We start from the raw sequence: 16482 nt of genomic DNA on the forward strand, positions 1-16482 counted from the left end.
TCCCCCTGATTCTCACCGAGGTAACAGAGCCTTCAGCAATGTCGGCCAAGTTATACTCCTCTGCTTCATCTTCTTTTACTTTCTTTGCCTCGGACTCCTCTGACCTTCAAATGAAAAATGGCAGCTTGTTAATATCTTGAAAGTCAATCCTGCTTTTTTTGTTGTTGTTTTAACATTTTTATAACCAGTAAATGTAAATGAATCTTGCAACAGACTACTGTGAAATGAAACAGCATAAATCATATAATCCTTTCCAATATGCATTATTGTCCATGACGCACCACGTCACAGAAGCTAAACTTACTCTTTGCCAAAAATCTGAGCACTAGTTTTAAGCTTCTTTTTCTTCTCCACTTCAGTGAGAGGAAATTTCCTCTTCAGCACGTCAAGTGGATCCTGGCAGCGTTCTGTAATAACCTCAGGACGATCAAGAGCAGCTTTCAGCCATGGCTCTATCGGAGGAAGAGGGGTACCGGGGCTTACTGCCCGATGGTGCAGACACTAAAATGATGGTAGGAGAGGTGAGCCAAACAGTGACTGAGCAGGAAGCAATTCTGGCTAAATAATAGTCAATTACTAGCTTGTTGAGCTGTAGTCAGACAGATGAAAGCTTTTTCGTCTAAGCTGAAATAACACTCCACATCTTCTTCAAAAAAAGTTGCAATCTGCCTCTACTCAGAAGTAAAAGGAGACCACACTAAATCTCTTTATTGCAATCTGGACTGCAGTACCTGGAAGTGCCTCTGGAAGGCAGGGTTGGGAATGCGATGGGGCTTGAACAAGTCTCTTTGTTCTCCGTTCTCATCTTCTTCTACCAACATCATGGAGTCAATCAAAGAGTCCACAGCAGACAGCTGAGCATCTACAGCAATCACACGACAATGACGGCTCATTCAAGGTTACATCTTAATCTCATTTACACTATACAGTGCAAGTCGAATGAAGTCGATATCATAGAACTGTGGGGCCACAGTTATTAGACCAGCAATTCTGAATCTGTGCCAATATAAACCATGACTTTTTTCAGATGTTTGTGTACAGTGATTTATGCTTATGCACTAAAACGTTGGCTTGAACTGAAAGAACACTTTATCTCTTCTGCAGAAACATTAAGCCTGCACACTGAGGCTGTTTTTCAGTGATATTAGAGACATCTTGCTTTCAAAATAGACAAAAGTTCATCATTTCTGTTTTTACCGATACATAATATTTAAAGCAGAGTAATTTGCAAAACTTCAAATGTACTTGCAGAGTAAGACGATCTTGGCAAAACTCACAGCCAAAAAAGTATAATTAAACAGCAGATTCACTCGACCTTTAAATATAATTTTTTTTTTGGAGGGGGGGGGGGACACATGGTTGTTCAGTAGGGAAACTTAAGACTAGCGAATATTTTTGACAGTGAAGGCCTTCTCACAAGCAACTTTGTCGACCCCATCAAAATCAGTTTAACCAAAAGGCATTTCCAGTTGAAACTGGCCGACATATCCTCAGCATAACCATGTATAATATCCACAAAACTTAAAAAGAGGTTATACATACACAATACGGTAATATTATGTTGAAGCTCACTCCGCGAGGCTCCTGACTATGGTAGCTGTAATGCTCCGACAATCCATCAACCAGTGCGGCTTCGTAGCTTAGCAAAGTCGTACTAAAACATTTGACAGATTTTCGAGCGCCGTGTACCACATAAAATCGTTTCGAGGTCAGTAAACACAACCAGAATTCATACATAAGGCACACGGGATTATAAGGGGCACTGTCGATTTTCAGAAAAATCAAAGGATTGATTTTAAGTGTGCCGTATTTTCCAAAAAACACGGTGATAACGACGGCCCGCTAGCATGCTCTACCAAAAATAGTGCTTTGTTGTGTATCTGACAGACGAAAGCTAAACCAGTTCCACACCCCTGAAGTTGCAGCATTTTTACAAACCAATTCTGGTTCATCTGTTTCATTCAACGATCCACTTTCGCTCTTCTCATTCTCCGTCGCCGGCACGCTTTTTCCTCCATGTGCGTATGAAAACAAAGGCACTGCGCATGCGCGTTTTACCCATATTCTATTGCGATATTTCATTTTCTTATCATTGCCCAACATTATACCGGTATTACCGTGAACGGTATGATATGGCCCAGCCCTATCCCCTAAAATAGAGAAACGGTACCTGATGGAGTAAACTTTTTGTTTTCAAGAGAAGGAAACGTAAACTGCCTGAGGTCTTCCATGAACGGCAGCTGGATGTACATCAGGCACTACAAAGGGTGAGAGAAGCATCGTTAGCCCTGTGCTAATAGCCACAAATGTAGTGAATATATACATAAAGGAAAGCGGCTCTTCACCTCAGAGTCCTGCTTGATACAGGGGAACGCTGCGCCCACCTGAGGGTTGCTGATGCGGTTAAAAGCGTAACGTACAATAGCCACCATCTGGAGTTCATTCAGCGCGCGGATAAGAGCCGACAGAGCCACTCCTGCGTGCTGCTCACGCAGCACAAAGTTGACAATACATGTCAGTATCAACATGTATTCAACAGCCGTGTAGCATTTATCTCCATTCTTACCTCATCATCCCTCGCAGCAAAGATTTTGATGATTTGAGAACCCATAAACTGATTACGACGTATCTGAAAGAACAGAAACAAAAACAGCCTCAGCCTTAGACAATAAAGCTACTTTCAGTTTTACTCACTCGGGGTTGCCAAAGCACTGCATGTTTGCATTTTTCCCTGGATGCCCCTCCTGTTGCAACCCCAAATTGATCTGTGTCTTCACAGAAAAGTAAACTACCGTGCTCTGTTTGGTGAATCCCAGCACAGCGAAGCACTTCCCATCGTGCTTGTACTTCATCTGTTCTTGATCGACCTTGGAGAAGGGAACAATGTCACTTCCATAACGAAAACCTGGGAGCAGAAAAAAGTGAACTTAAATGATCACCTGAGCTCAGAGTCCGTCTGTCAGTAAGCACAACCAGAATTCATACATAATGCACACCAGATTATAAGGTGCACTGTCAATTTTTGAGAAATTTAAAGGATTTTAAGTGCGCCTTATAGTGCGGAAAGTACGGTAGTGGGAAAACGCAAAACTAAACTCTGTTTGAAATGGTCCTCCATACCTTGGATGATGTCGTCCTTTTGCACCTCTGTCTCATTGTCATCGTCCAGGCAGTAAACCGTTTCTCTCTTCACATCATCTTTCTGGTGAGATTGAGCATCAACTGTAATCCACATTTTCTTCAGCTTCTCATCGGTCACCTGGAGGACGCGACAAGCAACATTTCTAGGTCACAAAACACCTCACATGGAGAACATTTACATGACCGTTACTGGTGAGATAGAAATCAGAAGTTACTCATTACCAGAAAATTACATGAATACACTGCATCTTCTCAAAGCAGTGTAATAAGCATAACACAGCAAAAGGGAATTAACAAAATAAGTTTTAAGCAGTGATTTAAAAACAGTCAGTGATTCTTCAAACCCCGTACAACCTTCTCCAACCTGTACATAAATATTACATCATCTGTTTTTTAATAGTTATTCAACTGTATTCTAAGCACCAGGAACCTGTTAGAATTTTTTGAGTTTACTTAACTAAAATTAAATGAGGCTAACATATCATTTGTGTGATTGTTGTTTTTGTTTTGTTTTGTTTTTTTTTTTGGGGGGGGGGGGGGGGGGGGGGGGGGGGTTCGGGCATGTTATGTTTAACTGTCAAAGGCTTGTTAGAAACTATGAAACACATCATGCAGACTTCTGGATGTTAGAAGAAAACTAATAGGCTACTGCTCATGAATGACAGTAAAGGCAGGAAGGTGTCCTTTAAAACTAAACATGTATAACATTTATATAAGAGCTGGGCGATAGAACGATAACGATATGTATCGCGATATAACTTTTACTCGATAGAGAAATTAAGCTATCGCGATAGACCTCGCCGCTCTTGTCCTCTTAAAAAAAAAAAGGTCAGCCAATCCAAATTAAGTAGCGCAGAGCCGAACCAATCACAGCCGCAGCGTCACGTCGCGTGACTTGTTACGTATAGCACAAGTGCCAAGCCGCACGTGTGTTTGTTTGGGAAGCAGCCAGCGGGTAATGGAGGAAATGAGTGTGCCGACTAGAAAAATCAACCGAGCGTGACCGAAGAGAAAACAGATGATGGTTCCAATGCCGGAGAGATTGTCGAACGGAAGAGCCATAGAAGTTCCGTAGTGTGAAGGTGTTTCGGCTATTTCAAGTCTGACAAAAAACAGAGTAGCGTGCACTGTAAATTGTGCCGAAAGCAAGTCTGGAAATACAATAAACTGGTGCATGCGTCACACTGTGCGCCACGTTATTGTTTCGGTGAAATGAATTTCTACAATACTGTTACTGTTAATTCTACTCTCTGCAGTGTTTAAATGCTTACATATACACACAGTTACTGTCCCTCCACACATACGACTCGGTTCTGCTTCTATGCCCCAGCTTTGTTTACTTTTTCCCACCGAGGCTTCTAGACTTCTGATTGGCCAACATTTCTGCACGGTTAGGAATCTAGCTCCACCTGCTGCTTTGGCGTGTTCATAGCAGCGTTTTCCTTCATTTCTGCCTTTATGTGTGGACGGGATTATTTTTTAAAACGAAAACGGAAAATCTCCGTTTTCAAAAATACCCGTGTACGTGTGGACGTAGCCTCAGTCTCTGACTGGAAGCGCTAATTCGTCATTCGGCTTTTGTCAGACTAAAGTAACTGTTAAAACTGTTTGAAAAGCTCAGCTATACAACAAGGAGAGATTGAGAATTTCCTTTTAGTTCTCAGTTTATTTGATATTGACAAAAGTTAGTCAGTTTTGTCTGTTCTTCTGTAAAACAAACTAAGATTTATTTTTAGAATTAATATTTTGTTTCTAAGTGGAATTGACAATTTAGTCTGTTTCGTTTGTTCTATTTTGAAACGTAAACGCTTTAGCGGCTGCCTTTTGTGTAGTTTGCAATATTTGCCTTTATTTATCTGAAAAAGTCTCATGTTCCTTAAGTACATCTACCCTGTTGAACTTATTATGGGAAATAAATATTTAAATAAAAACAAGCTGCTGATTATTTCACATTTTACTTGTGAGCAACGGCACATTTAAATCTTACAAATATAGTTATTTGGCTTATATCGTGATAGATATCGTTATCGCCTGAAATGAAAAAAACATATCGTGATATGAAAAAATCTCATATCGCCCAGCTCTAATTTATATCATAGTTTATAATATAGCACGTGTATTTCAGCAATAGCCGATTTATTTTAGTGTAGTGGTGGACAGTCACACAGCTTATGTGGGCGTTATCTGTGATACTCCTTAACTATAATTTATCCACGCTAACTTCAGTTAACCATTCAGACAGTTCTTTTGAAATGAAAAACATAAACACTCATGTCACCGGTAGGTTTCCGCTGTGCCAGCTGTTTAAATTACTGCTGCTTATGCAGTAACCATGGTAACCACGGAATCTGAGCGGCTGGATCGACGGAGGTCAGACAAAAATTTTACATGTATGATCTTAAAACAGGACACAGCCACTATACATGCTGGCCTCATATCAAATGTGAACGTAGACTGAGTCTATGTTTGACGTTTGTTTTATATCTAATCTTCCTCTCAAACATTTAAACAGCAGCGAGTCTGCAGCTGAGGGAATATAAACTCAAACTGTCGGAACAAGTTTGATCATTTCTTGCGTGTATTATTTGGTGATTTATTAAATGTACAAATGTTATTCTAATCTGCAGCTGAGTCTCTTACGCTGATGAAAATGCAGATACCACAGATCGCCTGTTCGACCAATCACATTCATTCCACTTTGATCTGCGACAAACTGACACGCTCATCTCTGTTACAGTGTTGCATTAAACTGCTATATTTTTGTGTTCTTTATACTGTAGATTTTCACGTCTCTGGAATAGTTGGCAATAATCATATTGTAAAATCATATTGATATGACCCGTGAATTATTCCTAGATGACCGTTAGATTAGTTTGATGCTTAAACTCTGGTTAACTCAGAGAGCTGAAGATATTGTGGATATGCTGACCTCGCTCCGTGGTGTACAGGGCAGTTACTACATGACGGAAACACCAACATTATTTCTTTTAATAAAGTTTATGCGTTTATACACAGGTCACGCTGATTATTACACAAAAACCCAAAGATCAGATGTTAATCGGATTTATTTGCTCTCTCTCCTCCTTAAACATGTTTTTAATGTTAGTTATAATTCAGAACTGGCGACTGAAACAGGTATGACACATACGAACATCAAGAAATAAAAAACAGATAAATATAACCTCCGTAAATGAAGTCAGTGTACAGCGGGGATTATGGCAGCTGCACTTTGTCGGCAGTAATAACAGCTCGATTGCTTGCAAGGCGAGCGGGTCCCACGCTCTGCCTTGAGACTGGGCTGGGCAGACATTTCCGAAAGCCAAAGCAATGCTTTTGACTCAATCAGCGTTAACTCCGCCCCCACGGTTTGATGGGTGAGGTTGACAGATAAATTATTTAATGGTGAGAACTGAAGGAGTCAATAGTGCCTAAATGAATTAATTAAATACACCATTAAATAATTATTTAAATGTGGCAATGATTAATTAAAATATGAAATAATTAAATTAATTAAATGTGTCAAAAATATTTATTTAATTAATTCTTTCCCATTTTAATTAATTACTTACAATTTTAATTAATTATTGCCACATTTAATTAATTATTTAATGGTTTATTTAATTAATTCATTATGGCAGTCCTGGCATTCCATAGCTCCAATGTCCTGATGGTAAAAGCATGGCTAACACCAGAGTGCTCAAAAAGACCCCACATTAGGATCTACAACTAAAAGCTGGCTTACATCAACCTATCTGATGTGTAACTTGGAGATAGCCCTAGACATGCTTTAAAAAAAAAAGTTTAAAATACACAGTCAACTTACTGCTTTGTAGCCAACGATTCGGATGGAGAGAGAGCTGCCTATGGTCAGCTGACAGGGCCAGGCCACGGGTCGCCTCTCCACCCGCTTGAACATGCACAGCTCCTCGATCGCATTCCTACAAGATTAAAACACATGGAAGGAGATAAACTTGATCATAAATTAAAAACACTTCCACTGTTTGCCTGAGTTCAAGTCCAGTGAAATAGATCACAGATTCTATCCTGGTTCTCAAAGATAAACAACACTCTGAAAATCTAAGGAAGGAATGTTCCTTTTCCCAACATTAGAAACAGAGCAGACATTGGTGACTCAATACTGAAAGTATTTCGCGATGCTTGGTACCAAAAATGATTCAATTAAGGGCGCCATCTCTAGAATGTATTTTTTTTTTAAAGACTTCCACTACATGATACATTGCAGGAAAATGGGAATGAGAGGGCAATTTTTTAAGTATTGGGCAAGAACTGGCTGAATGTTTGTAAATGATCACATACGGCAAGAACAGAAATGTTTAATTTGATATTTCTCGCACTGAAACTGAAAGCGCATTTCGCAGGTGGAGATACTAAATGTTGAAGGTAATGTTGTTTTTCCACTTTATTTTTAGAAAAATGTTAATTTTTGGGGGGAGTTTTCCAGAAATCTTGATAACTGCTTTTAAAAAAAGCATTCACAAGACTTTGGTTACTTCCTGCACCCCCTTCACAGAGATCCTCTTGATTGATACAGTATGATAACATTTTCTCTCCATCTTATAGATGCAATTTTTTCTACTTTCCCCTCCCTTACAGTCTGATTGGCAAGCTCCTCATTACTCTGTGTGCACACTCACCTGGCAAAAACAAGTAATCTAAGACACCAAAAATCAAGTTCATCCTAATTTACAAAGAACATTAATCCATTCCAGAGAACAAAAGTGTAACAGGAAGTCCACTAACCTGAAGGTGTGAATTTCATCCAGGCCGTCCTCCACATCCAGGCTCAGCATCATCTCTTTCACCAATTCCTTGTTTTTCTTCTGCTCCCTGGACAGACCTTTGCCTGTCCCCGGGTGACCGGGATCTCTTCTCTCTGAATCCCCTTGACCCTCCTTATCCTCTTCCACAGGGAAAGGCAAACTGGACATCCAAAGATTACAGTTACATCAAGAAAAAAACTAAAAGATTGATAAAAGTAACCAAATATCATGAAATCTGCTTCAATCAGCTTTACAATTCAGTTTGATAAGCCTCTCCTGCACTCTGCATTTTTACCAGTTATCATCAAAATATTGATTATCACATAGAAATATTAATATTTTCATCATCTTAAGTATCATATAAAGTAATAAAACATTGTGAATGTTTATGTTTGAACCTTACAAGAACTGCACGGTGATGCCAGACTGAGTGAGGTTCTTGATGATAACCTCCAGGCTTTCTTCGTTGGTCTGGGTGTTGAGGTCAGTCAGCAGGGCAATGTTGAGACAATCATACTTTTTCCCCCTTAGAAAGGTACCATTAAAAGTGTACTGAATACAGGTTTTATTTTTCAGTGAAGTGCATGAATTATTTATGAAATACAAGAGAGTTTCTTACTTTGTTTCAGTATGAAGAAGATCCATGCAAACTACAAGGGCATCCAGCCCTGTTACAGAGCAGTTAAGGAGGCTCAGAGAAAATGTAAGCACTTTATCAATTTGCACAAAAATCTTATCCCACAGACTTCAATAAAGGGTCAGTCTTCATCTCACTAGTGCCATATATATTAGTGTTCATAAAAAACACTAAAAGAAAAATAAAGACAGGATCCAAGTTCTAATCAAAGTTATCCATGTTCCCATGGAATAAAAAAAAAAGGAGGAGGACTGGATAACTGTAAAATCATGTACAGTACTGTGCAATACTCCTTCATTTCTTTATATTTTCATTCCAAGCAGCCAGACTTTATTGTATTTTTTTAAGAGTGGGCTTGGGTTATAGTTCTCCAGGATTTCTGAAGGTCTGTCACAGATTTTATTTGGACATGTTAAGAAGAATCTTATTTGGGGGGGATTGTTTGTATGGCTACTTAACACTGACCTGTGAAACATTCAAACATGGATAAAGGCCCACATTCTAAGAAGCGCTTTGATAGTCCTTCAAGAAGCCTGGAGAACAATTCCTGAAAGAAATTACAAGAAAGCTGCCTATAAGAGTTAAAGCTGTGATAAAGTCATATTTGATGGTCATACCAAATATTGACTTTCAAGCTTCAAATTTTCTATAAATCTCGGCACTTATTTTAAATCAAATCAAATCAAATCACTTTTATTGTCACATCACATGTGGAGGTACACTGGTACAGTACATGCGAGTGAAATTCTTGTGTGCAAGCTTCAATACCATAAGAACAAGCAAAATATAAGAATGGCTAAATCTGAGAGTTTTTTTTAAAGGCAAATATAATGAAATGATGGGCAATTCAAGACTTTTAGTACAGTGCTCTGCCTGCAGAGTTAGGTTTCTACATGGTATTAATGAAACGTGTTCGGGAGAAAGGATACAGTCACCCTGCTGACTCTCTGGTTGGACCTGATTTTCAATCTCTATCAGTAGTTCACAATCAGGGATCATAAGGTGTCGATGTACTCTGATGTTCTGGTACTGGCCATCCTGGCTCAGAGGGTTGTCTGTGGAGTCTGTGCCAAACAGGACCAAAGCCAGCTCAATCTTCGTCTCTGAAAAAACCTGACAGAGGAAGGGGAAAGCATGTTGGGAGGGTGCTAAAATCAGCCTCATTAGGGTGCTTTGTTTTATAAATGTGCAGTTGTACCTGGCGCTGGACAAACTTCTGGATGACTTTTTTGGCAAGTTCAAAGGAAGACTCTTCCCCGGGTGCAGAGTTGGACATGGTAAGCCCCACATCCATGCACAGCACCACAGCTGTCTGCAGAGGACATACTTATTTAATTTACGACACTTAGAGGTGCCAAAAACACAAAATTACTTCTCAAATGCTGCGTTAAGGTCGTGCTTTCTCATGCAGATAAGATAAAACGAGTATGCGAGCCTTGTATGCACTGAATGAGGAGCGTGACCGTTTCAGGCTGGACATGTCTCAACACGCCGCTGACGCTAAACGTCTCAAAAGTTCAAAGAAACATAAAAACAAAATGTTCCTAACGAATAAAAGCTGCACATTTAATATCGTGAATAGTATCTAACAAGCATGTATAAGTCCGTGACTTATCTCTTTAACAATTGAAGATAAAACAACTTACTTTTGAGCCTGCCATTTTTTCTTCTTTTCCCTCCACCAAAGCAAAGACTGTGTCACTTTGTTATGGATCCGGAAAGAAACAATGAACTAGGAACCGAAACTAAGTTTCTATTTACGATGAGACTTCTTCCGTAGACCTTATGAATTTATTATTGATTGTTGTTCACCTTAAATTACAATGTTATGTCAAGACCACTTTTGTGGTAGTAAGACTGAAGAGGCGGTCCGATAAAAGCTAAAATGAAATGTAGGTCAAACGCCCTCCGGCTAACCGCGCGCCTACAATATGCAAACATTTCCGAGCTGTGGTCAAGATTTCAGAAATACTTAATTCATACAAATAATAATTCTAACTAATCACTGAAAATACAAAATAATATAACAACATAAGTATTAAAATAAAATAATAATAATTTAAAAAAATACAAAATCTGCGCAAATTTTAACCTTGTCATCCCTAAATTGATTGTTTTGTGTTTTATTTACTAACGTTACTTAGATTTTTCATTTGCAATTATAATAGTTTTTGTGAAATAATAAGCCTGACTTCCCTACATCAAGATATTGAAATGAAACCCTCCTTTTAATGTTCCCTCAAACCAGCGCTAGATGCTCAGAAAGGTTATTAAATACATAATTTTATTATCTTCGATCATCCAGGAGCTATGTTCAGCCATGACTCACAGGTTTGTGCCTTTAGACTTAAATCACTAAACATGGAGATGTGTCTTTTTAATATATGCATTAACACAGAGCTTGTGTATTTTAACACCCCAACTAGAACCTAAATAAACTTAGGCCATAAATGTAACAAATCAGACATTTAAAAAGTGGCCACAGCAGAACAAATTAGCAAATGTTAATCTGACTGTATTTCTCATGAACTTATTGTATTAGGAATGGTTGCTGCATAAGGATTTTAGATTTTGTTCAGTGAGTATTGCAGGATAACACAGGGGTGCCAATAATCTCAATTTAAAGCACCCCTCGCCCCCAGAGAGCCATCTGCATTGCTGTGCACCATGCAGGGTTTACATGCTGACTCTTGTCTTTGTCTGCTGATTAGAGTGACTCGCTGGTTTTAACGATACAGTAAATATTAGTCTGTAGTTGAGATGTAATAACACAACACTTTATTTCACTTGTGTAAATGTTTGCATCATATAGATTCACAACATGTAAAACTGCATCACTTAACCCAGCCAGTCATATCCATAAACATTTCAACAAACATTTAGACCATCTGGATGTTTTAATCCAGTCTTGCTTGAATTTCAATCAGTTTTTTTTGATAGCTGTTTACAGTACATATATCTCAAAGTGCTGAAGTATAAAAACACCTAGCTAGAACATCTTCTAGGCTTAAATATAGAAAGCAAATTGAAGTAATATGTAAAATATGTGAGCATGGAAATGTAACAGGAATTCTTCAACTTCAGCTTTTTTGTGTGTGTGCGATTTAAAACTGTGAAGACAACACAAACACTTGTTTTAATGCTGTTCAACGTATGAAAACATGAACAAAAAAAGAACAATCTGTCAGCTTGTTCTCACTATGGCTTTGTAACTGCTTAATTAACCCTCAATAAGAAAAGAGGTATTGGTCTCCTTTCCTTTCAATCTCCATGCATTGTTTAGATACCTTGACTATGTACAGAGTCCAGAAACCAACAAAAACTCACAGGCCAGAATTCTTCTTACCCCAGAGTGTGATGTAAGGATCATATCATGACTTTTTAAAAATCCCTTGCAAATAAATAATCAGCAGTGGATTAAGCTAAAGAGACTCCTTGGAGGTCTTCAGTGCTATGAGATAATTATTGTTCAGTTATACATAAAAAAATAAAACTTTTAGTTGTCTTTTACTGGAATTGTTGTCACCAACAAAAACATCACTTAGCCAACATTTTCCTTCATCCAAATGTGTATTAACCTACAACAAAAAAATCCCATGCCACAAAAGCTCCAGACACACAGTTTTTGTGCTTCTGTATTGAAGCCAGGGGAGGTTTGGACCTCTGCAATATGCGCCTCAGCACTTGGTGACCCATATGTGACCTTATGTGACCTGGCTGTGGCAGTGGTTCCTAAAAGCTTTCATTTTGCAGTGATACTTACGGTTGATTGTGGAATATCTAGGAGGGCTGAAATTTCACAAATTGTCCTCTTGCAATGATGGCTTCCTATTATATCACCACACCTCAAATTCAGCAAGCTCTTTACAACAACTCATTCACAATTATTTGTGAAGGCAGATTGCATTGCTAGGTGCTGGAATTCAAAGACTCAAGTGGTATGACCCAATACTTTTGCCCATACGGTGTATATGTTGCTCAAAACAAAAGATTCATGCATTCTGTAGTGACTGATGGCTGTGGGGTTGCATGCTATAGGCAGAGGAGGAAAAGTCCAATTTTATGACAATGAATCTGTTTTTTATGGTCACGCTGCCCCTTAAAAGGACAGATTTTCACACTGGTGCTCTTTGGTGTATATTTCCACTAAAATCAGCAACTCACACAAAGTAAACCCACACCACTGCCAGGGGACGGTCACCCCCTTTGCCCATTTTTTATGCCAGCCTCACTCTAAATCCACCTTCAAAGTGATTATGATTACTTCACAAAGACAACAGTGTTGCCTTTGAAGGTATTTTTGATGGCATTGAACAGCACAGTGATCATATATACTTAATGCAGATATTTACAGATGAAGTGAAAGTTGATGTAAACTCTCAGGAGTGTGTGCATATCAGTGTCCACGCCTTAGCTGTGAAAACCAAGGTCCATATGTTTGAAAAGGTCTTTGAGTGGGAGTGCTGTTCCATAATTATTGGTGGCTATTTAGTGATCTGTGAAAGCTGTAATGAACCTGTAATCAAAAAGAAAAGTCCCATAATAATTACTCCAGTGCTTCAACTCCAATAATGCTAGGTGATAGCAGTTCAGCACCAAAGGAGAGTTCAGGCAGTGCTTACTGTGTGATTATTAACAAAAGAGACATTTTGAAATAGTTTTAGAAAAGAAATTCTAATCAAAAGATAATTTTCTTACTCCTGTGGCTTTCAGGAAAGTCTCAAACCCTTCATTAGCAAAAACATAGATAGTAGTGGTGCTCATTTTGACACTCAAATTATTCAAATAATTCCCAACTTTGACCACATTAGCAATATGCTCCTTGAGCCCAGTGCCCACTACTTCACACTGATGACGTTTGGGCAAGTTCACTGGGTGCCTTGCTCTGTAGAGTGCCAGAAACAGTGTCAGAGTCAAGCAACTCCACTATGCTGTATGGCGAACAGTCTTCAAGCCCCAATTTCCCACAGGCCCAGCCACAGAAGCCTTTCTCCAGGTCGCGCACCGCCTGCCACCACTCACTGAAGGCCCAGGACACCTGCACCACAGCAGAGTACAGAGCCAGTGACAGCGCCAAAGGCATGATGAGCATGGGGTAGAAGATGATAAGAAAGGGGCATATTGTTATCTTGTGCCAGAACGTCCGCTCCTCATTGTACACCAGGAAGACATTGTACCAGGTGAGGGTGCCGTAGTAGAAGGAAGTGATGAACGAGAGGATGAAAACCACAGGTGCGCACGAGATGCTCCACAGGACCACATGGGGTCCCTGACACGCACCTAAGCTACAGGTGCGCTTGGAGCCTTCGCTCGCTTCGCATGCTGCATCAAGACGCTCCCTCGACTTGGCGAGTTCCCTGATTTCCTTCTCTGTCAAAGTGACGTGTATGTCCACCACCTGACCCTTCTTCTTTCCACGCGTAATAGTGCCAGTCAGGGTCACGTAGCGGCTGTCTGGAGGAAGACTCCAGCCTGTTCATACAGGATATGACATGGAAGTTAAGCAAGCGACACACAGGCAAGCCCAAACGTAACTGTAAAAAAGCCTGTGCAGTGTGTAAAAACATAATAACAGAACACAATCATTTGCAAATCTCATTAACCCACATTTTGAATCTGGACCAATAAACTGAAAATTCAAATTCTTTTTGGAAAACATGGGCACTGAATGCTCCGGACTACAGAGGAGAGAGATCATCTGTCTCAAAATCAGCGTGAAGTTCAAAAGCATCTCTGATGGGGTTCTATTAATGCTTGTGGAATTGGCAGTTGGCACATCTGGAAAGGCTCCAGCAATGCTGAAAGATAGACACAGGTTTTACAGCAACATTTTAGCAAAGGCATCACATATCTCAGTGATACAACACTAAAGAGTTGCATCCATTACAGCATGGCTTCATAGTAGAAGCCTGCAAGGATTGTTGTTGAAAGAAAAGAAGATGCTACAGTACACAGTGGTAAACATGGCCCTGTCCCAACTTTTTTCAGATGTGCTGCTGCCATCAAATTCAAAATCACTTTATTTTTTCTGGGTATGTTTTCTGTGTTGTATTGTGAATAAAATATGGGTTTATGAGATTTTCAAATCCCTGTATTTTGTTCTTATCTATACTTTATACAGCATCCCAGCTTTTTTGGAATAATGGTTGCTGTAACACTGAAGTCTATTTTGTGCACAAATCCTGTCCTACAGTACTAACATCTGACATGTTGGGTTCATGAGTTTAACAGTGTGAGACAGCTTTTTCACCTTCGCCTGTGGGTGTGCAGAGGAATTTAGTTCCCTCCTCAGTGCTCCTCTCTGCTCCTTCGTCTCCTCCTTGGTCCTCTCCTGGTGCCCTCTCCATTTCAGACCGATAAACAATGAAGGACTCAGGACGTGGATCTTTCTTCTTCTTCCTCTTCCTCCTCATGGAGGGTCCTACTTCCCCATCATCCGCATGGCTCCCTGACACGTCAGACCTTAAGGAGACCATCTGGGGGCTGCCTTCCCCCTCAGTCTGAGGCTCCTCTACCTGTGCCATGTTCTCTCATTCATCCAATCCAACTCTTACTCTGAGGCTACTGTTTGGATGTGTTATGTGTGGAAATGAATAATGAAATTCTAAGCAGCATACAAATCTCCAACCATTGCATTAAGCCTTTACTCTGATGACTAGCTGATTGCAAAGTCATAAAAACATACACACTAGCACACAGAGACACACACACACAGAGCGTCATTAGGAAAAACATGTTTTTAAGCTCAGTGTGTAAGCCTGTGCCCACTGATCCTGGCCCAGATTCTGCACAGTAGCCTATTTTTGCTTTATGTGCTGATGTCAAATGTCATGTTATCATTGATTTCATGGCATCTCATGGTATGGCATGAACAGGAAACAAATAGGATATCACAAACAAAGCATGACACAATTGTTCAAAGGGGGGGGAGGGGGTCTCTTTGCATGACAGCGCAGCAATATAGGCTGAAGCTCAGGCTAATATAATCACGTCCAGACACATGATAGGGGGAAAAAATAAGGAATTTAAAGAAGGAAATGTACAGTTGGTCCAAAACAATGCATGTTTTTCAGAAGAGGGGGTGAAAGCGACAATGAAGCCCTTCATACAGCTGATCCCCTCCCATTTAAATCCCACCCATGTCCGCTCTTTTGTCTGCAGCCGGTGAATGTGCTCTAACCACAACATTTCCACTGCGGCTTCATCTTACCTTCAATCTGCTGGACGAGCTCCGTGTAGATTAACTTGCACCGTGTGAGAATAAATTACTGAATCTGCCTGACACACAGGAGCAGAGCCCGCAAATTTCAGCGCTGTGTCCATACAGATGCGCTACGCAAAGCGATTTCCAGAATAGCACTAGTCCCGCCCCTCCAACCTCTGCCGCACACCAATCCCCACCATCCGTGATCCTCACGGCTGTCATGTGAACAAGGAAAAAATGATGATGTGGGAAAACCATCATAGTCTAATATAATTCCCGGGTATTATATTAGACTATGATGTTTTCCCCACATTTTTCCTACAGTGTAATGAACCCAGTCCTTTTTGGCCTTTTAAAATATCATTAAAGAAGTATTATGTTATTCTTGTTGCAATTTCCTCTGCTCAATTGGCCAGATCACTCTTTTTTTTTTTAACGCAATTTTAATATCAGTAAGACTTTTGAGTGGTATAAGTGAAGGATATAAGTCACTTAAGTCGCTAAAAACTGATTGCAGCATTACTTTGGGACAGGAGTGCTATTTGTGGAAAATCCTAAACTTATTAAAATATGAGCAAATAAATGAGTATATAAGGTCAAAAATATATATATAAAAAAAAAGAAGCTCAAAATAGCTTTTTGTGGCTAGTAGACAATAGTAAACAACACACTGATTAAATATATGAAATGAGTAGGCTGTAATAGCGATGAATTCCTAC

General features: G+C 39.7%; 2 protein-coding genes across 2 annotated transcripts in view; both read right to left on the reverse strand.

Annotated features, from left to right (window-relative positions):
* The window catches only part of xrcc5 (X-ray repair complementing 5), a 13705-nt gene extending 3304 nt beyond the window's left edge, over positions 1 to 10401 (reverse strand). The window contains exons 1-15 of the mRNA XM_086265560.1: positions 10206 to 10401; positions 9758 to 9871; positions 9489 to 9672; positions 8542 to 8590; positions 8326 to 8448; positions 7903 to 8082; positions 6965 to 7079; positions 3121 to 3259; positions 2793 to 2905; positions 2567 to 2629; positions 2346 to 2483; positions 2171 to 2258; positions 732 to 862; positions 305 to 501; positions 17 to 104 (exon numbers count right to left, since the gene is read on the reverse strand). Of these exons, the coding sequence (XP_086121686.1) occupies positions 17 to 104; positions 305 to 501; positions 732 to 862; positions 2171 to 2258; positions 2346 to 2483; positions 2567 to 2629; positions 2793 to 2905; positions 3121 to 3259; positions 6965 to 7079; positions 7903 to 8082; positions 8326 to 8448; positions 8542 to 8590; positions 9489 to 9672; positions 9758 to 9871; positions 10206 to 10220 (1737 nt within the window). The 5' untranslated portion in view covers positions 10221 to 10401. The remainder of the gene's footprint in view (positions 1 to 16; positions 105 to 304; positions 502 to 731; positions 863 to 2170; positions 2259 to 2345; positions 2484 to 2566; positions 2630 to 2792; positions 2906 to 3120; positions 3260 to 6964; positions 7080 to 7902; positions 8083 to 8325; positions 8449 to 8541; positions 8591 to 9488; positions 9673 to 9757; positions 9872 to 10205) is intronic.
* An 806-nt stretch (positions 10402 to 11207) lies between these two features.
* tmem169b (transmembrane protein 169b) lies at positions 11208 to 15890 on the reverse strand. The gene is made up of 3 exons (XM_086267417.1): positions 15770 to 15890; positions 14810 to 15247; positions 11208 to 14031 (listed from the first exon to the last, which is right to left on the reverse strand). Exons 2-3 carry the CDS (start codon positions 15081 to 15083, stop codon positions 13403 to 13405), a joined length of 903 nt encoding a protein of 300 aa, XP_086123543.1. The 5' UTR covers positions 15084 to 15247; positions 15770 to 15890; the 3' UTR covers positions 11208 to 13402.
* Between the last annotated feature and the right edge of the window lie 592 nt (positions 15891 to 16482).

This window comes from Aulonocara sp. 'chitande type north' Nkhata Bay, linkage group LG16 (genome assembly GCF_057382095.1).
Source record: "Aulonocara sp. 'chitande type north' Nkhata Bay isolate Kocher_YH1m ecotype deep benthic linkage group LG16, A_spYH_male_GT1.1, whole genome shotgun sequence".
Lineage (NCBI taxonomy): Eukaryota > Metazoa > Chordata > Actinopteri > Cichliformes > Cichlidae > Aulonocara > Aulonocara sp. 'chitande type north' Nkhata Bay.

Excerpts from the sequence above, each read along its gene's own strand:
- tmem169b (XM_086267417.1), bottom strand. The coding sequence starts at position 15,083 with ATGGCACAGGTAGAGGAGCCTCAGACTGAGGGGGAAGGCAGCCCCCAG. Across the intron at positions 14,032-14,809 it reads CTGCACACCCACAGGCGAAG|GCTGGAGTCTTCCTCCAGAC; the intron begins GTGAAAAAGCTG and ends CTGTATGAACAG.